The sequence below is a fragment of the Lachancea thermotolerans genome, assembly GCF_000142805.1.
Source record: "Lachancea thermotolerans CBS 6340 chromosome E complete sequence".
Classification (NCBI taxonomy): Eukaryota; Fungi; Ascomycota; class Saccharomycetes; order Saccharomycetales; family Saccharomycetaceae; genus Lachancea; species Lachancea thermotolerans.
The window spans coordinates 32471-56527 of NC_013081.1; the positions used below are offsets into that span (position 1 = coordinate 32471).

At 42.2% G+C, this 24057-nt stretch overlaps 7 protein-coding genes and 1 non-coding gene across 8 annotated transcripts; 4 read left to right on the top strand and 4 right to left on the bottom strand.

Moving 5' to 3' along the window:
- Window positions 1-761: 761 nt before the first annotated feature.
- KLTH0E00352g (KLTH0E00352p) lies at window positions 762-2309 on the top strand (the record flags this gene model as incomplete). Its single annotated transcript, XM_002553459.1, has 1 exon — window positions 762-2309. One exon carries the CDS (start codon window positions 762-764, stop codon window positions 2307-2309), a length of 1548 nt encoding a protein of 515 aa, XP_002553505.1.
- A 1983-nt stretch (window positions 2310-4292) lies between these two features.
- KLTH0E00374g (aspartate aminotransferase family protein) lies at window positions 4293-5621 on the bottom strand (the record flags this gene model as incomplete). Its single annotated transcript, XM_002553460.1, has 1 exon — window positions 4293-5621. The coding sequence occupies one exon, from the start codon at window positions 5619-5621 to the stop codon at window positions 4293-4295; it is 1329 nt and encodes a 442-aa protein (XP_002553506.1).
- A 3821-nt stretch (window positions 5622-9442) lies between these two features.
- Window positions 9443-10057, top strand: KLTH0E00418g (KLTH0E00418p; the record flags this gene model as incomplete). Its single annotated transcript, XM_002553461.1, has 1 exon — window positions 9443-10057. One exon carries the CDS (start codon window positions 9443-9445, stop codon window positions 10055-10057), a length of 615 nt encoding a protein of 204 aa, XP_002553507.1.
- Window positions 10058-10474: 417 nt separating this feature from the next.
- KLTH0E00440g (KLTH0E00440p) lies at window positions 10475-12541 on the bottom strand (the record flags this gene model as incomplete). Its single annotated transcript, XM_002553462.1, has 1 exon — window positions 10475-12541. One exon carries the CDS (start codon window positions 12539-12541, stop codon window positions 10475-10477), a length of 2067 nt encoding a protein of 688 aa, XP_002553508.1.
- Window positions 12542-12887: 346 nt separating this feature from the next.
- Window positions 12888-14399, top strand: KLTH0E00462g (allantoate permease family MFS transporter; the record flags this gene model as incomplete). Its single annotated transcript, XM_002553463.1, has 1 exon — window positions 12888-14399. One exon carries the CDS (start codon window positions 12888-12890, stop codon window positions 14397-14399), a length of 1512 nt encoding a protein of 503 aa, XP_002553509.1.
- A 290-nt stretch (window positions 14400-14689) lies between these two features.
- KLTH0E00484g (KLTH0E00484p) lies at window positions 14690-18526 on the bottom strand (the record flags this gene model as incomplete). Its single annotated transcript, XM_002553464.1, has 1 exon — window positions 14690-18526. The coding sequence occupies one exon, from the start codon at window positions 18524-18526 to the stop codon at window positions 14690-14692; it is 3837 nt and encodes a 1278-aa protein (XP_002553510.1).
- An 807-nt stretch (window positions 18527-19333) lies between these two features.
- Window positions 19334-19434, top strand: KLTH0E00506r. Its single transcript has 2 exons — window positions 19334-19370; window positions 19391-19434. It is a non-coding gene; the product is annotated as a tRNA-Leu (tRNA).
- Window positions 19435-21714: 2280 nt separating this feature from the next.
- On the bottom strand, window positions 21715-23373 carry KLTH0E00528g (MFS transporter; the record flags this gene model as incomplete). Its single annotated transcript, XM_002553465.1, has 1 exon — window positions 21715-23373. The coding sequence occupies one exon, from the start codon at window positions 23371-23373 to the stop codon at window positions 21715-21717; it is 1659 nt and encodes a 552-aa protein (XP_002553511.1).
- Window positions 23374-24057: the final 684 nt, after the last annotated feature.

Here is a 24057-nt window from a genome sequence, read left to right on the forward strand (position 1 = left end):
TTATCCACAACAAGCCCAATTTAGTTAAAAATGACGAAACATAACCCACCACCCATATAGCGTAAAAACAGTCCCAACTTTTGAAAGGCAACTACAACGCGCGAGAGATACTCTTGAATAATCGGTCGATTCGCAGGTACCTTATTCAGTAAGCAAAGTTCCAATTTCTTGATTTTTTTTCATTTGCATCAAAACAACAACTTATTTGGCCTATTCAATAAATCCATCATTGGCTTTTTAAGTGAAAGGCAGCATAGCTAATTGCTATTAAAGCCTTCAGCCATTAAGTTGATTGTGAGTGTATGACAAAATTTGTAATGCAAGAAGCATCGCTCGAGATGTCATTGAAAAAACCCCTTGATTCACTTCGACGGCATTTGAAGAAAATTAAAGATTTAAGTTTCCTATATCTGGAAGCGAGGCTTTTAAAAGGTTTTAAACTAGTATTCAAAAATTAGGGTCAATGGGGCAGCTTCATGCTTATAAAACAGTTCTTCACGGTTCCCGACGTGGTAAGTTGGCGTAAGTTTCTAATCAAGGTAAATTTTAAAGCAATTTGAACCCTAACATTTCAAGGAAGATGCCTTAATTGTAGAAAAAGGAGGAAAGGATGCGATGGTGGCAACCCGTGTCATAGCTGTCTAAAGCTGAATATTGACTGCGTACCGGCTGTACAAGACTTAAGAAAAGAAAGGATTCCAAAGAGCTATATAAACACCTTGGAGACCCACATCGCTTACCTAGAAGCATCTTTCAGTAAAATGAAGGCTGCCAAGGATATTCGAGAAATAAAAAAAATACTACAGTCCCTGCCCATTAACGACGTAAATCAAGACATCCCAGAAGGCGCTATCTGTTCAAACTCCGGCAATTCGACGGGATTAGTAGCACCTAAGTTGGGGAACATGGTTTACAGTAGCATATACCCAAGCGACTCGTTAAACATATCAAAAGAGATAACAACTTCAAATGCCGAAGAAGCGCTACCTGGCTTTCTCTCCGCGAAGGCCAGAAACCTATCGAAAGATCCCTATATTTTAAGCGCTATGTCAAACTTTTTCCGATGGCTGTACCCCGGCCATTACATGTTTATTCATAGGGAAACACTCCTTAAGGCGTTGTTTGAAAAACCCACAACAAAATCTTACTATTGTTCTGAAGAACTGGTCTTGGCTGTAGCTTCTTTGGGATCGCAAATAGCGGAAAGCCAGGATGAGCTTCTTCAAAAAGCAGACGAGTTTTACGCCACTTCAAAGTCACTAGTTCTGGGTAAGATTTTTCAGGCTAACCAGCACACCTCAGGGTATTCTAAAAATTCATCGAAGCTAGCCATTATCCAAACACTACTTTGTCTTGCATTTTATGATATCGGAAGAGGCGAGAACCCTATGGCTTGGTATTTCTCGGGTCTGGCCTTTCGGATCGCTCACGAAGTCGGACTTCATTTAAATCCTAAGACGTGGAATAACGTATATGCGAGTGATTTGTCAAGAATTGATGTGGAAGTACGGAGTCGAATTTACTGGGGTTGCTACATTGCCGACCATCTAATTTGCACGCTATTTGGAAGGTCGAAGTCGTTGAGACTTTCAAATTCTACCACCCCTGAAACAGAAGATCTTCCTGATATCGAGGCTGGTATAGAGATGTTCCAGTATGACCCTGCTGCGTCTTTGTCGGTTGTAAAGCCGCTTAAAAGTTTGATAGCACTGTCTAAAGTTGCTGAATTGTTCGTGCGAAAAATATTTGGGCCCTGCAGCAGTTTAACTCAAAGAGATGAAAGCCTGAACAAACTCAATATGAGTTTTCACGAATGGAGATGCAACTTACCAAGTAGCTTGAAGTGGTCTAAAACTTGCCTGAAAACATTTGATTTTGACCCCACTAAAGCATTTGTTTGGATTCATTTTTACGTTGTATCCCTCTCGTACAACAAGCCCTTTATAAACGATGTGGAAAGCTGTAGAATGGTGGTCAAAGAATGTATTGAGGATTTGTATTATTTGTTCTCATCGTTTAAGAGGAAGAATGAAACACTTTGCAAGAGCAGTTTGTACCTCTGCTACTCAGCTATTTTAGCCGTCCAATGCATAAAATTTGGTACAATACAACAAGAGTATCTGGAATATTTTATGAATTTTCTAAAGTCTCCCTCACAACCGTATGATCTGGGCAGAAAAATTTTAGAGTTAGAGCTTGACACCGAGTCTTTTGATGTTTTTGGATTCTTCGCTAGTGGCGATGACTATTCATCTGAATTTGATTTTGAATTTGTGCTTTCCAATTGTGGCATTCAAAGCCCTTCCTAATCAGGTCGCCAGGCACATTGCTCTTGAGAGAAACAAACATTATATACAGGGCATTCCATCTCACAGAGATGTTGAATGAAAACTTACTTGGCTGCTCAAACAAAATTTCTTTTATTTAAGTTGATGATTAAAATATTTATGGTGCCAATATTTCAACCACGTCGCTTCATAAACTTTGACAGCAGATAGCCAGATTTCTCATGCCACAAACAACCTCAAGAGAATTGTAACAATATGGTATATAGATACGAAAAATACTAAAATCAGCACCTCATTTTTTAATAAGTGAAGGAGTAGCGAAAATGTGGACTCACATATTTACAAGAGCTGTGAGCATATTAAGAAAGCCCGCATTATAGTGAAAAATTCTGGCAATATTTTAAGCCATGTTGCAACCTGCAACTTGCAATTAAACGGATGAACAGCCCTTGTACATAATCAGGGACCGGAAGAGCATCATGGCTGGAGCTCCAATCGAAAAATATGGATGCTGGTGTACATTGAAAAAAACGAAAAATTAAAAAATTCAGCCCTCCCAGTTAATACAAAATTGAGCTTTTTTAGATATTATTGTTAAAATTTGTATGCACCACAGAAAAGTCTTCCAAAGATCTCTCAAATCTTGAGAAAGTGCCGAGACTAAACAACCCCTTTTAGGTCTGCTGAAAATGAGGTTTTGGTTGCCCTCCTTTCATCAACCGGTTACTCACGGCTGTAAATGCATCACGTACACGTTTATAACAGCAGCGTTCTTGATGAGGGGCTTTCTTGGCAAATTTTTGGATGCTGAGAGTAGAAAGTTAAAACACAATATGTTAAAGCTTTAACCTTTGTTGTATCGGGCACGACAATTAACGACCGGACGCTGGCTTGAATTAACTCTGATAGCGAGACACTATTTCTTGCGTTGCGAGAGACCTTTTTGCCATTCTAAAACCAGAGATTTGGTCTGACTGCAGATGCCAGTGATCCCTGGATAGAGTAATTTTGCTTGGTCCCGATAAGTTGCAGAAAGGGGATTGTGGATGTACTTCGAGATTAAGCACTTCCGTAGAAGTCCAGAATCTACTATGTTGTTTTTCTTAATTTGGAGGACAGCAGTGTCTTCCTGTATTTGAGAGATAGCTGTCTCATACTGACTCTAGAATCAAAAGACCTCAACTGGGATTAAACATGCACTCTGTCATTGTTGATAATATGAAAAACAACAATCGAAAAATCATTGATTCTTTATGGTTGTGCGCAGCAAGGAAAGCCTAATTCTTTCTCAAAGACGACTAACTTTGATAAAATTCAATAGGTGAATATTTTTAGAACGTTTTTCTTGGCAGTCTGGTACATTTTTAAAGAAAACAAGGCAAACATGTTCCACAAAAATAATGACCTCTACTAGAGACGAGCTTGCTACCAATCACTGCAGGAGCCTAAAAAGTGTACACCCACAATTTTTTATTGTATAGAACTAAACATCTTAATTTGAGCTTTTGATAGAACATGAATTCAGCGCACTCGTTGACAATAAAAAATTGTATCTATAATAGTTTCCGAGCATAAAAAGTTTACTTCAAATGAGATTTAAGCGGCTACATCACAAAGGCTATGTGTTGTTGAATAATTAAATTTTTTTTTTGGTGGATCTTAAACTATTTGAATCTACGGTACTTTCCGCGTTGTTGTGCTCTCTGTATTGCATCATATGCAAAACATTCGGTGTTCGGTATCAACAAATGGAATACAGGCGAAAAGAGCATACTAGAGATAAAGCTATTTTTTCTTGGAATTTGTATTTGTTAGAATTTAGGCTACAGAATACACTTTTTTTGGATTTGCTCTTATGATGTAAACTGCGACACGAAATACAAGGAAAACCCCAAGTTTCTTGGGCACTGATACTATTACCTTGGAGTTTTATCCTTACTTGTATTGAGTGATCATAACAATGTAAAGGCTACTGTTTTCGAACGGAGTACATGTTATTTGCATTTAACTGATCACTTCAGAAAATGCTTTCTGAATAATTTCAACGCCTAATAAAATTTCTTCTTCAGAGACAGAAATCGGAGGTGCAATCCTGAAAACACCCCCAAATGCAGGCACGGCAATCAAGTTGGCAGAAAGCCCAAACTTCATCATTGTGCTAGCAAGTTTCTCCGCGAGCTGTCCGTCTGCCTCCAAAGTATCTGGATCGACTAGTTCAACACCAGTCATAAGGCCTCGGCCTCTAATGTCGCCAATTTGCCGGTAGACCTTTTGGAGCTCTCTCAATCTTTTGCGAAACAATTCTCCCATTTGCCTCGAATGGGGAACTAGATTGTCACGCTGAACTATTTCTAGTACCTTCACACCGACCGCAGCCGGAAGAGGATCGTTAATGTGAGTAGTATAAAATAAGTAGCCATTCTCGGCACTCTTTTTAGAAATCTCATCAGAAGTAACCACTGCTGACAGTGGTATGCCATTGCCCAAGGTTTTGCTTAAAGTGAGGATGTCGGGAACAATCCCGTGGGACTCGAAGGCAAACATATCACCACATCTGCCGATTGCAGTTTGTGCCTCGTCAACGATCAAGAGCATTCGTCTTTTTTCGCAGTGCTTCTTCAAAGCTTTGAGATACCCATCGGGCAAAACCAACATACCACCACAGCTCATGACTGGCTCAATGATACAAGCAGCCAATGATCCCACGGATGCTGCATCAATTAAACTAAACCCGTAATCTAGCTCTGTTTCCCAGTCGTGAGAACCATCAGGCTTACGAAATATCGATCTATATGCGTTTGGAGCCGGCAAACACAAGTTCCCTGGCATCAAAGGACCCTGGTTTTTACGACCGTCCTGATAAGTAGTTCCATTGGAGCCACTGGTCATGCCATGCCATGATAATGAAAAACCGACAACTTCAAATCTGCCGGTGATGTTTTTCGCAAGTTTGATTGCGGCTTCGTTAGCTTCGGAGCCTGTGCTCAAAAACATGGCTCTATCTAAGCCTTTTGGTAGGATTGAGGTAAGCTTTTCAGCAAGTTCAAGTACTGGCGGGGATACCATTCCACTGTAGAGGTGGTCCAGGCCAGATGCGTGTTTTGTTATAGTTTCTGCAATCTCTGGGTGTCCATGACCTAACAAAGTTGACATTTGGCCAGAAGTGAAGTCCAAAACCTTTTTATCGTTGATGTATACGTACGAGCCTTTAGCATATGTCACAACCTGTGGCGTAAATCTTGCGCCATAGTTCAAAAGTCTTTGGCTTGCTTTTTGGAAGGTCGATTGGTCAAAATATGAGTATTGGTTTTTTTCTAGAGTCATTGATTCCATTGCAATGGGGGACTATGGATAGAATGGTTCAATGGGTGACTAGACAGCAATATGGGAGCAAATGAAGAAGGTTTCTTTTATATGTGTTTGAACATTTTGATTACAAGAACATTTACGATCGCTGCCGGGTGAAAAGCTAGAATCCACGATCAAACGAAGAGGGCTTAATCTCATCAACCTGAGCACCGGTCTTCAAAACAAGTTAAGATGTTATCTCCTTTCGGATTTCAAATTCAGATATTTCATTTATTTTCGGAGTTTAAATTCAGATGTTATCTTTTACTGATTTTAAACTCCGCCCTTTATCGTGGCTGTCTCTTCAATTTAATTTCCTGTAAACTCAAACTCGCCTTATCTATTATCTTTCTCTTACGGATTTCAACATCCGGTTTGAATGTAATTATTTACGGATACGGCCATTAGACGTGCTTCGATACCAAAGCCAAGAATAAATGAAGCACACGATGTGCTCCCAGTCTGGGGCAACGTTTGATTTTCAGACGAGGCCCAACGGTTCCAGAACTGAAAGCAACAAGGCCCGCACTCAAACTGCTTACATTTCATTGGCGTCCTCCTCAATAGCCTTCTTCTTGACAAGTTTCTTATCAAAGTTCATCATCAACTTCTCTTCAACCAGTTTCATGTCAAACATAATGGCTCTAATTCTAAGCTTCACACTTCCTTAATCAAAATTAAGGCAAAAGCACATGACAAGGGCAACGGAAGGAGATAGGTGGGTTTTGAAATGATTTCTGTCGATGATCTCCCCCTAAAGGAACAGTGCAATCAAAAACTGGATAACATAAATCAGAACTATCAAAAGTATTACATAATAGAAATCCAGAAATTCAGCAGGAAAAAATGAGAGCCAACCAATCTAGCAGGCTACTATGAGTTGTTAGAGTTCCTCAGTATCTAAAAGGACACAGAACTATTCTAAAACACGTTTATATAGGTGATTCTGCATTCACTGTTAGAATTCAGTCAAACGCCTCGTCCTCTGCGAGAGATCGAGAATAAAATTATTGTATACAAAAGAGAGATGTTATTATTATTGGGATGAATCAGAATCTTAGGCTGAGAGGTTGCCAAATTTCTTGGCAAGGTCTTCCATAAAAGAATAGCAAGCTCGTGGGTATGACAGTGTATTTCTCCGTCTCTCTTCTTCCAAGTTCAAAATTCTGTTACTTGTTAGAACTATCGGGCTTTATAAAAACGCCTGAGATGTGGCTGAAACTCAACTGTGAGATGAGAATTTTACCCGTGGCGTGACTGCACCTGTGGTGCAACTTTACATCGTTTTTAATCCAATAAGGTTGTTTTCCGACCTCTGGCCAAGTTGTGGATCTTCTTTTGGGCTTTCGTTGGGTTTGTGCTGTGGTCCTAAGCTGTCGAGTTCCATATCAATATTTAGTAATGAGTCATTTTGAAATTTGGCATTGTCACACATCGCCAATTCGACTATATTCTGAAAATTTTCGCATTTTGGACCACTCTACTAGTTTTTGCTGTATTCTTAATTGGAATGCTTATGTATTAATTTTAAACAATTTTGGCAAAATTTCGGTTAGGTAGCCGCAATGAATCCCCGACTTTTGAAACACCTTTCCAAGGCAGCCTCAACGGCTACCGTTCTTGCACACTGCTATAACAAGATTCAGTTTTATTCTTGGTCCGTTACTCTTCTTTTCTGGGCTTTCTATTTAAATTTACCCCTGACCTTAAGGATAATGCCAAGATCCTTGATTGTCGCTGTTTCAATAACAGGGTGTAATGAAGTTGGCAATTAACTCGCATTTTTCTTAAATAAACAGCAAACATACAATTCAACTATTGTATTGCGTACTTGCATGATGTTTCTGATGAAGAAATTGTGGTCCGACCCGTACTGTTAGAAAGAAAATCGGCTACTTTATTACAAAACCATCTCAACGTAACAGAAATTTATTGGGCATTCTTGAGTTTCTTTAGTGGCGGCTTCGATGTACGGCTCAAAGTCCTTGTAGATTTGCCAATCTTTTTTAGCCACGAGTGATGAAGATGAGTAAAACATTTTAAAGAGCTTCATGCAATCTTTGCCATCGTAAAAAATTCCACACGAGAGACCAGGCTGCTGAAAACTGAGGTTCCGATTCATGTAACTGGCCACATAGTTCCAAAGAGTGATGTGATCCTTGGGTTCGGTTGCAGCAACTATGGCCCACTATTTCAAAATCTCTTCTTCTGATAAATCTCGACCACGAACAAAGCAAAAACAGACAAAAAATGTTCCCATTTCAATGAAAAACCGCAGAGATTTTATGTTCTTTCCAGATATACTGGAAAAGAAGGCGAAGATTGCTAATAATGCTGGAATGGACAGCTTCCAACATCAGTAACTGCAGCTGAGAAGCTTGAGATTAACTCTAAAAATTTGCATCGATACGTTTTCTTAGGTAGCCAATTGTTGGCTGCTGTATCAAGTTTGCTTTTTTCATGCTTAATGAAGCTCGTCCACCAGCATTGGATACCCTGATTGTAAACGCCTCGAATCTCTCTCAACCGCTCGTTATCCTCCAATTTTGCCTTCATCAAGTGCCTACTTACAAACGAGGCGCACTTTGAAGTAATAACTCCAGATTTTCGAGCTGGGAGTTCTTCTTGGCTGTGCGGAAAAACAATAATCTCTCTGAATATACTGTGGCAATGGCCCATCGTAGACGCAGTATGGACTGCGCCATGCCTTAAAAGCGTACAATTGCTTATTGACACTTCGTGCAACTTCGTCCCACTTCTTAAGGGCTATTCCAGGTTGAATTTCTGCGACGCTTTGTAGTAAGCATTCCATGTTTGCATTAACAGCAATAATTGGTCTAGACCAAAGTATTATCGATACAATTGAGAATATCAATAGCACTAGTTCAGGGTTTCTGTGGCTTACCCCGGAGTAGATGACACATCTGATCCTAAGGCCACACCAACATAAAAAAAGGGGTTTTTTTGCCCATTGAGATAAAGTCCATATCAGTCTATTTCTGAAGACCGTTTAAGATCGGAGGGCGTTTGGATTCTCAATGCCTGCCAGTGAGCTCCGTTCCATGCCGTTTACCCAATCTACCTTTCCATTAAGCATGTTAGATCGCAGCCGGACTTTTTCAACGTGAACTTTTAGTCACATGCAAGATTCGAGACAGATGCTATAAAGATGGACTAGGAATGAAAATGTAAGTGTTATCGCGGCGCCTTTTTGGCAGTATAGTTAAGCTCTGAAATCATACGTTCAGCTTTGATCTCTCCCAACTTAAAATTTTCTTAATATCATGAGGATTGCGGTTGAGTGACAAACTACCATGATTCGGAGAAATGTAAAGGATGACATAACATTCAATAAAACAACCCAAGATCGTAGCAGCCTCTCCTTGTAGTCTTCAAAATGCGCATCATGTACCAAATTTGAAAAGCGCACTATAGAAATTCAAAGAAATTCAATGAATTTGCGTGGGGGAAGCAGCCTAGAGAGTTTGTCTGGGGTGTTTCCCGCAAGCCGAACTATGTGGGCATCGAATACTCGTCAAGAGCTAACTTATGACATGCACATTTAAAAGCTTTAGCAAGCTATTGAACTTCACGCAGGCTTGGGTACCGTTTCTTTTGCCTCCCTTGTTACTTTGCTGAATAAGGTTTCGGCAATTTTACTTGCGAAATCGCCGCCTCTATGCTTTTTTCCATGCCTTCCCCTTATTGATAAAGTTAAGAGCGCCAGATAAGTGTAATGTATATTAGAACTTGCGTAAGATAACTTCTCATTGAAACGTTCATTGCTTAGCAGCCTCAGGGACACTATGTCAAATCCTGAGTCCTTCAGAGAGCTTTGTCGTAAAGAAATTCACACTGGGCCGACGTCAGGCGTGTTACCAGGGTATATTCAAGCAAATTTGCTGATATTGCCCAAATGTGTAGCTGAAAGTTTTGAAGATCTTTGTACCAGAAACCCTGTAGCCTGCCCAATTCTCTCAAAAACTGAAGGTAGGCCCCAATTTCTCAGAAATCACGCCAGCCTCATTAAACAGGGCACGTTTGATATCCGCACCGATTTCCCACGGTACAACGTCTACTCAAGAGGCAAACTCGTGCAGCAAAAGAACAATTGCGTTAATGAATGGTCCAGCGACCATGTTGGTTTTCTTATAGGGTGCTCCTTCACTTTTGAACATGCATTGGAAAAGGCCGGGCTTGTGCCGAAAAATGTCCTTTACAATAAAAACGTGTCCATGTTTAGGACTACCAAGTTCCTTGACTCAGCCGGGATTTTTCACCAATGCCCTTACGTGGTAAGCATGAGACCCTATAAACTAACGGAAGTTGAAATCGTGAGAGAAATAACCAGAAAGTTCAAAAAGACGCATGGAGAACCTCTCGACTGGGGCTATGACGGGGCAAAACGCCTGGGAATATAAGATCTCCAAAAGCCAGACTATGGCGACCCGATAGACATTGGTGAACAAGAGATACCAATGTTCTGGGCGTGCGGAGTCACACCGCAACTGGCAGTTACGACAGTCGGAGATCGTATTGAAGGTTCTGTAATCGGCCATACGCCTGGGCATATGCTTATATTAGATGCAACAGATGTAGATTGGTGCTAGAAAAACTTAACTGTCATTGAATCAAGTGCGGAGATATTTCGTACTAGCAATTGATGGCGAAATAAGTGAACTAAATAAACGGGACCGCTCAAGCGTCTTTAGGTACACCTCTCCCGAGAATATATGGCGTAAGCTATTATCTTGAAGATACATTTGAAAAGAAAAGTGAAGCCATTGAAGAGCGCCATACATTTTGATTATTAGGCTTTAAATCCATATGCAGAAGCCTCAAAGGGAACCACTTGCATAATTCATGAAGTCTTCATCTAAGAACAAGTCTGTAGTTGATCCTGAGCGAAATTCGGCGTCCATATTGTTGACCAACTGTGAAAGATCCACGTAGCCGATTTCTTCAAAATCTTTCGGCGGATTATTTCCCCTCTTCCTTAGAATTCGTGACATGGGACGCGGACTTGCAACGGCCTGCTGAAAATCAACAGAGGTGGGGTCATTCTGGGAACGCCCTGTTGCTAGAGCTTTTACTACCTCATCTGAGCTCATCATGTCTATTAACTCCGTTAATTGCTTGTTGAAGTTTTTAGCGGCAAGGTTGTACTCTGAGAGCCCCTGCAGTATCTTGAGATTGTGCTGTATGAAATCAAAAAGGCCTTCAATATCTCCAGAAAAAGCAATGGATTCTCCTGAAAGCATCGAACAGTAGCCCGTTAAAATAAGAACGGTTGTTGCACTAAAGATATAGTGACAATCTAAGAACGAACGATTGGCCAACTTACCGTCATAATATAACTTTGCCAATATTCGACTTTGGATCTCTGCAGCTTGAACACATGACTCCAGCAGCACCGATATCAGTTCAAGTTGACGCGCTTCATATATCTTCTCTTTGGTTCGGTTCTCCGTGAGAATACTGTTGAAAACGTAGAGCAGGACAGGTCTAGTAGCTATTATGATCGAATAATTATAATTGATATGGAGGTTGAAGGTCGATCGGGTCGTTGCAGTTTTGATATCGTTGTAATCAAACTTCAATTCTGCTGGCAAAGATTCAAACCAATTTTTCAGCTGCTTTAGAACTGCGTGGCAGTTATGAAGAAATGAGTATGGGTTTCGCGTGTAAATTTTCGTGATGATTTGGGTTGTAATTTTTGCAAGACGAACCTGAGAAACAAAGTGGTAGATGTCCAGAGAGACTGCTGTCAAGTTGTCATCAACCTCAGTGAGAAGCGGAATGTTGATATTGCGTTCATCTATCATCAAAGGAAACCCGAATCTAACGGCCAAGAGTCTATCGTAGATAAAGCATAGCCAAAAAACTCGGTTTTCAACAATAGTTTTTGTTCTTTTGTGAAGGCCCAGCGTAAACATTGTTCGTATGGCACTGCCTGTCATAACAAACGCCGAGGTAGCTTTGTTCAAAGACAAAGAGAAGTACGCCATATACAATAGCGATAGTATGAGCGATGTACTGGCAGCACAATCATATGTTTTCACCAACTCGCTATAGAGTAGCAACGTGGTTCTATGATACTTTAATCCCAAAGACCTTGACTCAGCATTTTCTTTATCGAAAAGTGAACCCAGAGCGAGATGTGCTACAAGTCTAAGTAGCTCTGTTGTGTATTCAATAATGGCCTCTGATTGAAGTGGCGGTGGGTTCTTACAAATGAGGTGTTGTGCGGTGTCCTCAAAATAACCGGTCTCCAAAAACATGTAGTCGGCGCCGATAATTTCATGAGCAATCTCAATAAGCTCTTTAGCTTTTCTTAGGTCAGGAAGTTCCTTTGTTGCCACGTTCTCAACGAAACTTCGATTTATATCGAGATCATTTGGGGGCCAGCCGCCATCCGTAGCTACAAAATGCTCCGTAGAGCTTCCGCAAGAGTTTACCAATGATTGCTTCAGCTTTGCTAAGTATTGCACACACGAGGACATTCCCAAAAATTGTTTTGAATGTTGGCTCGCTTGAACACAGTGCTCGACTGAGCCGATCGTCAAGCTTTCTTGTTTTGGGCTGTCTAGGTCAGGTGTAAGCCTGAACTCAGGCTCTATCAAGGGGTTGACTTCTGCCGAGGTCGCTCCGTCCTCCAGGCAGCCCTCGCTGTCGGGGCCCTCAGAAGCCTTGGCTAGTTCAGCTTCGAGGGCACGAATCTTGTTTTTTAATGAAGATATGTATCGTTCGGTCACTTTTACCACCTTGGATTTCGTTCTCGTGCGGTACTCACATCCTCCAGGCTGCTCTATCTTAACACAGTAATCGCAGGGGAGCTGTCCCGAGCATTTTTTCTTGCGTTGCTTGCATTTTATACAAGCTTTCATCATCTTCTTGCGAGGCATTGGATTCAGTCTCACGATTGAGGCGTCATTGGAGATGGCTTCTGCGTTCCAGTTCCCCGAGCTCACTCACTTGAAGAGCTCAGTCGTATTGGTGTAGTTGCTGGTTCAGAGTCCATTCAAGCAGTTTGGCACAGCCAGATAAATAATTGAGTCATGTGGTTACTCTATTATATAAGCACGGTTGCATTGATTGAGGAGCTTGGCGGTCTTTTCAACCCCATAAATGCCGACGTGGGATCGCTAGAGATAGTAGAAATGGGCTTGCTCGAACAGATCCCGATTTGGGACACATGGAGTATAAAGTTGCAATGCAAAGAGCACCAGTGGTTGTAGTAGTACCAAGCTTATGGCTATAGGCTTAGTAAAGACAGTGCAGATGGAGACAACGCACTCAGTAGCAACAAAAGACCCCATCAAGGTTTCGATTCACGACGATGCAGAGCTCTCAGAAGAACTGGCCGAACATGTCATCGAGGAAGAGTATTACATTGATCCCCAAGATGAGAGTGCACTAACAAGAAAGTTAGACACGCGCCTGCTCCCAATGCTGGCTTTTATGTACTTCCTTTCAGCTTTGGATCGTTCAAACATTGGAAACGCTTACACCTCCGGAATGAAAGAAGATTTGCGGCTAACTTCCCATCAATACTCCAATGCAGTTTCTGTGTTTTACTCCACGTACCTCGCAGCAGAATTACCAGCCGTATGGCTACTAAAGATCGCAAAACCTCGCTACTATATGTCTATTTTGGTATTCTGTTGGTCGGTCATCACACTTTCAAGCGGTTTTGTCAAAAGCTATCACTCTTTGCTCGCAACGAGAATTCTGCTAGGGACTTTTGAGGGCGGTTTCTTTCCTGCAATGACCTTGCTGATCACCATGATGTACAAGCCCAAGGAGCAAGCTAAAAGGATTGCCTTTTTCTTCGGATCATCTGCATTATCTGGTGCTTTTGGCGGACTCATTGCCACTGGGCTGGCCTCCGTGAACAATGCAGGAGGTCTTGAGGGTTGGAGATGGCTCTACATTATTGAAGGCCTGATTTCCGTTTGTGCCTCCTTCTGGCTATTTTTTGGGCTACCAGACAACCTGGACAAAATGAAGTTTCTAAATGAGCGAGAGCTCAGCCTCATGCAAATCCGGGAGAAGCAAAGAATTCAATATATGGGTGCGGATCCAGCCTTTAGCTGGGGTCAAGTCTGGCTGGCATTCAAAGACTTCAAAACTTACTTCGCTTTTGTAATCCAATTCTGCCAGGACATTATCCTCTACGGCTTCAGTACATTTCTCACAGCGATCCTAAAGTTGGGGTTGGGTTACAGTTCACGCGAAGCTCAATACATGAGCGTGCCGGTGTACATTCTTGCCGCCATTGTGTTCATGGTATCTGCTTATGTGAGTGACCGTCTGCAGGTCAGAGGTCCAGTCTTCTTCTGTTACAACATACTAGGTGCGACAGGCTATATCATCCTGCTCGCGGTCGACAACAACGCGGTCAAATACTTTGCCTGCTACCTGATCACATTCTCGCTTTACACTGGGACGGGCCTAAACATTACGTGGCTGACCAACAACGTTGCTCCTCATTACAAGAGAGCAACGGCTCTGGGACTTAACCAAACTCTTGGAAACCTTTCAGGCGCTATTGTGGGACAGGTCTACACAAAGTCACCGTATGTCTTTGGTAACTCATTTTCCCTAGGCTGTATTGTTCTTTCCAATATTCTGACAGCAGTTCAGATAGCTTGGCTGGTCAAGCTCAACAAGGATAAAGCTGCGATTTTGGCGGGGACCAAAAAGGACACAAAGAAGGAGAGAATTGGCGACGAAGCTTTGGACTTTAAATATTGCTTGTGAAATGATTAAGTAAATAATGGAATATTACTTTAAACTGAACTTCTAGCTTGTGCGCTTTACAACCCACGATGAACACTGAAACGCTTCGTCTTAGATGGAATGTCTATGTGATCGCATAATTTTGAAATTGTGAAGGCACAGAAAAGTGTAAGAAACATAAAAATTATTGATGATACGCGTGGTCCGAAAGGATTGAATCAAGCTTCCTTAAGCACCGTTGTTCCAATCTCAGAATGCACATATCAAGCTCCACTGTATAACACTAAAAACACAATATTACATGCCTCGCGCTACTCAGGCAGGCCCCAACCACCGCCACCTGGCGTCATAATGATAACACGGTCTCCAGGTTGAGCGCTGATCGTGTTTTTGGCTCCGATGTTGATCACGGCTCCCGAAGACCCCCGGATCCATAGGTTCAGTCCTCTTTCGCCATCTTCGCCCCCGTCAAATCCGTGAGGAGGAACCACACGACGCTCTGACAGGATAGAGGCTTGAACTGCTTTGCGGAACAAAATATCTCTAACAACACCGTTACCACCCGCAAACTTCCCTTTTCCTCCAGAGCCAGCCCTAATAGAAAACTCTCGCAAAATTACTGGGTATCGTCTTTCAAAAATCTCGACGTCAGTCATTCTTGTATTTGTCATGTTAGTGTGAACAGCGTGAGCTCCGTTCCATCCTGGGCCTCTCCAAGAATCACCGCCGGCACCGTGGCCACCACATATGGTTTCGTAGTATCCAAAACCGCTGCTGACTTTCCCATTACTATCTTTACCGCCTGTTCCAAAAGTAAAGTTGTTACAGTCTCCCTGAGAATCAGCCATAACCTTGAAAGTCTTCAGGACAACATCTGTGACTCTCTGGGAAGTTAAAACATTTCCCCCCACTACAGCGACACCCTTTGTAGGGCTCAAAATTGACCCTTTTGGGATCTTCACAGTGATAGGCTTGAGGCAGCCCTGATTTAGGGGAATCTCCTCGTTAACTAAACATCGCAAACAGTAGAGGATGGCAGAGTTAGTGATTGCCTCTGGAGCATTTAGGTTCCCGTAGACCTGAGGCGAAGTCCCTTCAAAGTCAAAAACGTACTCTTCTTTTTTGGTGTCGAGGGTAACTCTCAGTTTTATTACGGTACCATCATCCATGTAATCTTCGCCTGCGAACTCTGTTGCACCAAAATGCTCTGTCATGCGCTTGAGAACCTGTTTAACCGTGAATGATGCATTTTCTTGGATCGCCAGCATGTACTTGACAATAACATCAAAACCAAAGTCCGTCATGAGCTTAGCTATCAGCTGTACACCTTTATTATTAGCCGCGATTTGGGCTTTAAGGTCACTCATGTTGTCGCTGATTTTTCTAGACCCAGAACAGCCCGGATATTGAGCAGGGTCGTCCACAAGGAGCTTTATGAGTAGTTCTTCGTCAAACCTTCCTTCCTTGACTAACAACTCAGAATAAATGGCCGCGCCCTCTTCGTATAGTTCTTTCGAGTTAGGTGGTACAGATCCAGGCAGAATACCGCCTATGTCGGCATGGTGCGCTCGCGATGCAACATAAAATATGATTTTGCCACTGGTTTCAGAGAAGGCAGGCGTTATTACTGTTATATCAGGCAAGTGTGTTCCGCCCATCTCGGGGTGATTAGTAACTAAGACGTCCCCAGGTTTCAATTTATTCTTCCACAGCTTGGCCTGCGCAGATATGCAGGTAGACATAGAGCCAAGGTGCACAGGAACGTGCGGCGCATTCGCTACGAGGTTTCCCTCGGGATCAAACAATGCGCACGAGAAATCAAGCCTTTCTTTGACGTTAGTTGAAACTGATGTTTTCCTCAGCTGGTTTCCCATCTGCTCCGCAATGTCCATGAAACGGTGGCTAAAGATAGAAAGTAAAACAGGGTCCACGCGGTTCTCCAACTTCGTATCGCTTTCTTGAGATCGTGACGTTATTTTGATAACAATATGAGAGCTTAGAATGGTTGCGGTAGCATTACATGGAATGATATTAGTCTGAGTGCCATCCGCGAGAATACAAGGACCCTTGATCCGGCTTCCTACCGGCATGTTGTCGATTTGAAACACCGGGGTTTTCATGCGTCGATCGTCAAAGAACACGTCTTTGTAAAACGCGACCTCCCTCTCAACATCAATTTCAGATATAAGTGATCTAGCAAGCTCTTCTTCGATGGATGTTTGGGAGCGTACGGGCGACTTTGCCACTGCTCTTATCCTAATATCATCAACTATTATATTTCTGTCACTGAAAATAAACCCGAATTCTCTTTTATGTGCTTTCGCGAAGTCCTGGGAGAATTTCCAGCTTGATTTATCTTTCAGGACCATTAAGCTTGTTTCAGTCCCCTCGTATCGCAAGTTTAAATATTTCTCAAAGGATAGGTCCTTCTCTGAAAACCCCTGCTTTAGTAAGCTGTCGGTAGCCTTTCCGGTCATAGCTTCAAACCTTTCTTCCACTTTAATACAAGTGCTGGTGTTCTCTAAAACAAGAGAGCATGGTTCCTGGGTTTCCTCAACCACGTCAGCCAAGAACATCCCATAAGCCGATAAGATCGAAGAGTAGCGGTGGGCTATAACAGTGTCAATGCCTAAAGACTCAGCAACAGCAACCGCATGCTGGCCGCCAGCTCCCCCAAATGTGACCATTTGATGGCTGGATATAACATGACCCTTAGCTTCAGTAAGAGATCTAATAGGACGAGCCATTGATTCGTTAGCAACTTTTATGAACCCATATGCAACTTGATCCGTGGAGAATCTTGTGCCCAGATCGCGGTTAATCGTTTCGGCTAGCTCTTCGAACTTCTTTTTGGTAATGTCCATATCCAAAGACTCGTCTTCGTTAGGGCCGAATATTTTGGGGAAAAACTCGGGGACAAGTCGGCCTAAAAGCAGATTTGCATCTGTGATTGTCAATGGCCCGCCTTTACGATAAGCCGCGGGACCGGGATCTGCGGTGGCAGATTCGGGACCGACCCTGAACAGCCCGTTTTCCCAAAATAACCTAGAACTCCCGCCTGCGGCTACGGTATTAATGTCCAACTGAGGACTTTGGATAACAATTCCAGCAGTTGTGGTCTCGAACACATGATCAAGTTTTCCGTCTCCATACCTGCTGACGTCGGTGGAGGTCCCGCCCATGTCAAAACCAACCAGGGGAATCTTGGTTACAGGGTCGTAGCAAGTGGCGGAGTATCCAACAACCCCACCCGCAGGGCCCGATAGAATTGATTTTAATCCCGAGAACTTGCTGCCCTCGACGAGTCCCCCATCTGACTGCATAAACTGAATGTTTGTGTTGTCTGTGTTTATGAGGCCAGCTTGCATTCCGCTCAAGTATTTTTGAATTACGGGCGTAAGATAAGCGTCTGCGATAGCACTGTTTGCCCTGGGAAGGTATTTGATCATTGGCGAGACTTGCGACGACAACGAGACATGCGTGAAGCCGATCTCAGACGCTAAAGCAGCAACTAGCTCTTCATGTTCAGGGAAAGTGTAAGAGTGAAGAAGCGCGATACCTACTGATCGAATGCCCTGGGCGAAAGCGGCCTCCAAGGCGGTTCGGAGAGTCGAAATGTCAGGTTTTCTCAGGACCCGCACTATCTCACCACTCTTACCAACAATAACTCCTTCATTCGCACTAGGCTGGGATTTCACGTTTTCCGGGTCCTCGGAAAAGTCCTCCAAGGTTACTCTTTCGTCAACCTCGATGACAACGTCATAGAGCGGATCTGGCCGTTTAATTGCCAGCTCGAAAATCCGTGGCCGTGTTTGATCGCCGATGAGGAGGCAGTCCTTAAAGCCTTTCGTTGTAACAAAAACGCAACGCTCGCCATTTCTCTCGAGAGCACAGTTTGTGGCGAGCGTTGTACCCATTCTGAGACTTTCAACATCGGACAAATCTAGCGGAACACCTCTTGAGATTTTCTTCTTCTGAAATATCTCCAGCAGCCTTCTTATACCTTCAAGCGGAGCGTCAGGATAGTTTTTAGGGTCAACTGAGAGAAGTTTAATGACGACGTCGTCTTGCGGTTTGCCAGTCCCGGGGTTACCAATGCAGTCGGTGAACGTTCCGCCCCTGTCAATAGCTATTCTGATCTTGGACATCTTATATTAGAGATCGGTGGTTATTTCAGATTTTCATGAGTGCCTTAGAGGTTGATTAGCTGCACTTTTTATAAGGTTCTTTCACCTCTAGCTTCGATCTCTGCGTCGGCGAAATCAGGCCCTTGAACGCCGACATAGAGAGTGCTTACGAGATAGGAAAAAGGTCAGATTACATATCGTGACAGATGATTCCGAAGAACAAATGGGCTACATGAGGCGCAACAGCACTGTAATAGGCGTCATTGGGTCATGCTAACTGCAATTTATTGAGGAGAGCATAGGCAGTCCTGTGGTGCGCTATTACGAACCGAGGCTGCAGCCGATATCACGGGTAAATTTTCAACTTTCGATTCATCAAAGTGGCAACAAGCGAATGGCTCAGATCGCTCTTTCTTGCAATGAAAAGCTAGGAGATGAGGAAACAAATTCCGCAAGTGAATTTGGGAGCTATTTCAGACAGCGTCAAACAATGTCGTATGTTATTATGAGCTTCTGGATTATGATGAAGTTGGCGGTTAATAGCCTCCATACAGTCGCGATTATCCTTCTATTTGAGGATGCACTCTTCCTTTCTTCTACTTGATCTCATACTGAGCCTTGGATGCAGTAGTACTTATATTTATAGATCCGGAAACCTAGTGCAAGCCTCATTATCTCCAGTGTTTCTCAATATCTCTGATGCTGTTCCTTCGTTGTCTCAGAATATCCTTGTTCCATTATTGATTTATGACATAATTGTTTTGTGGCAAACAATAAATCTCCCACATCTGCTTTTCTCCCTCTTAATTTTACTCAGATTTTAGAAATGGGAGTTTGGCCGAGTGGTTAAGGCGTCAGATCCAGGTTCTGTTAGAAAACACGACATTCTGATATCTACGGATGCAAGGGTTCGAACCCCTTAGCTCTCATTATTTTTCCTGGCACACAACACATATCACGTGAGAAGATCTTGCGGAGCTGATCGACGCGAGTTTATACAATAATTTGAGGTTGTAGCCAGCTTTTAAGGTTTCTGCAGGTGCTGCATTCTGCTATCAGTTGAGAATTTATTAAGCTGTGGTAATGACATTGAAATATTAGACACTCGCACAGATTTAAAAACAAACCTTTCAGTTTGGGTTGATTGCAACTGGAGGGCTTTTCGAAATGTCTAATAAGAGACTAATGGAACTCAGGTCAAGTTCTACCACATCAAATCATAGGAAAAAAGCAACAGCCTTGGAATGTTGCACTTCAGTCTCACTTCATTAGGAGCCTTTGATAGGCGCAGGATAGTCGTAAGTGCAGAAGTGTTCTTAAGGGGACTGCCTCTGCTAACCTGCCCTTCTAATGAACTCAACACTGAATTAGAATCTGATGTTACTAACGATGCTTAGGCTTAATCCCTTCTTGTGGCGTCTGCTAGAACCCCCTGTATTTTTTCTTTATAGAATATGCTCGAGAATGCTTGTTTCCTCACACGCAGACAGCATCCAAAATCACAGACATTAGGATCAAGCTGCGATATTTTCGTTGGTTTTTATCACAACCTGTCTGGTTTTGCTCCACGAAATTAACTGGAAATTTTCAAAGGAATGATGCGTTATAAGAAGGTTAGCACATGACTCTAATGTATATTCCGGTGTTTGCCTTTGAGGCAAATACCGGAATATAACTTGCCAAAAGATACTACTATCAATTTTCTCTTCAATATATTGAGATTGAGTCCAGGGATATTTTGGTCAGGCGAATTTTAAATACAGGCTTCTCAAGGGGGCACATTAACCATTAGAAACTAAACACCTAATAAAGACTATATTATAACTATTGTGGCTGCCCTTACGTTGTATTTTAGAACAATCACGCGATTTTTCGACTTTAATTCATGAGAAGAAATATTGGGTGGAGCGTAAAGCATCGAATTTGTGCTGTGAGTCTGCATCTTAAGAGAAAGGGACTAATATGAATTTTTACCACCACACCACCCGGCTTGATCATATTCTACTTTATTAATGTTAAAAAGTCACCCCTTACTGTTTAAGTCCAATGATGTTTTCTGTATAATAGCCTCTTTCGCAAGAATCTTGAAATTAAAATTCTTGTGTTGATTATTGTTGTCAGACAGGTTAATTTTTCTGATTTAGAATTATGGAAAAGACGCTCAAATCCTCCGAGTTAGAATTTGACTCTTTTTCTTGTAATGATCTCTTGAATTTTTGAGCTTTTATTTGTTAGTACTTTATTTCAAGTGCAAGGTTTATCTTCCGCAGTTTGGTGTCTTTTCTCAGTTGCTTCTGGACTGCGACCTGATATGATTTTGTCATAACGTGGAATGGAGCGTCCTCCAGCACAAGGACAGTTATTGGAAGGCATACTGAGACCAATAAATCAATAATTTAATACTGCCACAAGAAATGTTCCAGAACTCAAAGGAAAATACAAGACCGTCTAATTTGTTCCACTTTCTGGCACAATTTTCGTCGAAAAAAAAATCCTCTTCTTAATTGCTGCAAAACCAATCACAGTTTTGCTTGTTGCCCTCTGGTTTAAGTTTACGGGGCTTTAAAAAAAGATAATAGTTTCATTTCAAGTTTGGTCGAACAGCAATGCCACTCTTTATAACGACATGCTTGGCAAGTTGTAAAGTACCAATTTGCAGTCGCTTTGCAAAGCTGTGAAACCATGCTTTAATTGGAACGCGTTAACATGTCAGCTAGTATTTTTCTGGATTTGGAGATAAAAACTGCTTCGAAATTCTTCGTAGCTGCTTTCCTCTCCATTTACCCTTATCGAGTGCCCGTTCCTCATAAAAAAAGATGGCGATTTACTACATAATACTAAGAACAGAAGCAGAAATTCAGAAGATTGACGTTTTTTAAAAGGATTTTGTAAATATGTTTTGACCATTAATCACACTGAACTTCAAATAACAACCATTATATGTATTTCACTGCACTTGAATAAAATTGCCCATTATTAGGATATACAGAAAAGGTGCAAAACAGAATATTACCAAACGAGTTAAACGCATAAAATGCCTCTAGCATGTTCAAAGAAAACATCAAAAAAGTCAGGACAGCTCAGTCTATGATATTCATAAAATCTGGCGTTAGTAAGAAAAAGCGGCCGAAGTACTTCAAGGCAACACTAGAAATGTGGCCAAAACCGTTCACCCAGCCTTTATGTGGATACGTGTCCTACAAACTTCATTAGTTGGCATATCGAGATTTGCCCCGCATTCTAGGACCAAATTTATAAAAGAAAAACGGGATGACTGCTAAACCGATAGAACAAAATCCTATAAGAGATGAACCCCATGCTACTGGATATTCCTCACTACCAAGCTTTTCATACATTGCTCTTCCAAATAGAGGAAATGCGCATGCAAAAACAGATCGACAGAACCCGTTGCTCGCAAATACTGAAGCTAGGTAGCGTGGGTAACAGAAGGCGAGATAAGCAAAAGCAGATTGAAACAGATTGAAAACGTTTATCACAAAAAATACCTCTGCAATTATAGGTAATATCCAGTGAACTCTAGCTGTCCAGCCAAACATAAATAAGGAGAGTGGTAATGCCCAACAAACAGCCATGGAGAGTGGTAAAAAATCTTCCGGGGTAAATGTGTTATTTTTGAACTTAGGCCCAATGTATTTTGCCAGATAAACTAGCAAAGCTGCGTAGGCTAACAGACACCCTATGCAAAATCCCAAAAATGCAAGACCCATTTCAACTAAGGTAAAATTGTAAATTCCAATAAAAACCAAGGGAAAAGCCTCGAAAAACAAGTAAAAAGCGCCATAACACACGGCAATGTAAATGTCAAAGGCAAGAACTGCGGGCTCTAGCGCCATTATCAAAAATGGTCTAACGAATAGTTCCTTCATAAACGATGTAGCTTTAATTTCAGCATCTACACGCTCTTGCCTAGTATAATATCTTAGATCACCTGTCTCTTTTCTAACGCGCACAGCGTGCCGATGTAAAATGTTTTGATGCTGGGTTTCTGGAAAAAATACCACAAGTAATATTAATGTTGCAGCACTAATCCACATTAGGAGCCAAAAATCATATCTCCAACCCTTAGCTTGAACCATTGCCGCGCCGAGCAGCGGCGCAACAACAGGTGCCGCAACTGCACCTATAGCCCAGAGCCCAATGAAAACCGACACAATTTCGGGTTTTATAATATCCCCCATAGTACCACCGCCAGTTGCCAATGACGGCGAGCACAAAACACCGGAAATAAAGCGGATTACCAAAAGCCCGCCAATATTCTTAACTGTTGCAGCTCCAACTTGAAACAACATGAAAAAAAACAAAGTAACAATATATATCTGCTGCCTTCCAACGCTAGCAACCTCCGAGAGCGGCGAGAAAACTATAGGTCCTAACCCATATCCCAGCACATACAAGGATAAATTTAGCGTCCCGACAACATGACCTACGCCAAACTCATGTTGGATGTATTCCTGGCCTGGTGTGTATATCGAAGCACCCATATAAGTTGCGCAGGTTAGCAGCATGACCTGGAAAACCACAAATCCTTTTTTTAAGCGGCTCCAATTCAACGGATTTTCACAGTCCTTTGGCCCGTTCCAGTCTACCAGAAAAGTGTCTTTCTCTTGTATATTTGGACCAGAGCTATGGCTAGAGCTTTCATAGATAGACCTCTCAAGGTCACAACTTGGTTTTGGCACATCCCACAAGCTTGTATTAGTAGCTTGCTGCGCAAAATTTGAATCAAGCGCCACTAGGTGGAAGCGCTCCAAAACGTCAAGCAAGAAGATATTTTTGAAGCTCTTTTTGTACATCTTGACTATATGCTCTTTTGATTGTTTAGAAGCCAGAAAACAAAACGCTTTCATATATTTATGCCTCAGCTGTGCCCGGTTTTGAAGGAATTTGCCCTTCTCGTCTTCGTCGCCTGCTGAGTAATAATATTTCGCTAAGATTGTCTCCAAGTCAATGAGGACGCAAGAACCCCAACCCCTTTTCCCAGGCTTTCATCCCCAGCCTTGATTGCGGGCACGGCTGAGTTTTAAAGGGACTGACTCTGCTTTTCGTTGTTGTCATAGCATCTAATGATTATATAACAATAACATTTCAAGTAAGTTGAGCGAGATTTCATAATACGGGGAGTATTGAGATGTCGGAGTCACGTGATTGTAATTGACAAAATGGCAGCAGTGGCTGGCTGCTACTTGGACGGCTTATTTAAATTAGCGATGCAGGCATCTTTCACAGAACAGCGGGAAGAGCTTAAAAAATTAAAGACAGCTCAAACATCGTGCAGAAAAACTTCTTAACAAAGCGTGTTTCACGAGAAACATAACAAACCAACAATGTGGTCAAGATCACGTTGCTTTACAATCCATAATCTTCACATTTGTGTTTGATTTGCTGTAATGCTCTCAAGGCTCCCATTTTATGAACCTCACAGTCCTCTTTGAGCAAGTAATGCCAAAAACTCGATGCCTGCTCTTTCACATATGTTTTCCTTCCGCGTTTTGAGCGCGAGTTTGAAGAACATGCCAAGCCAGCCTTGCCAT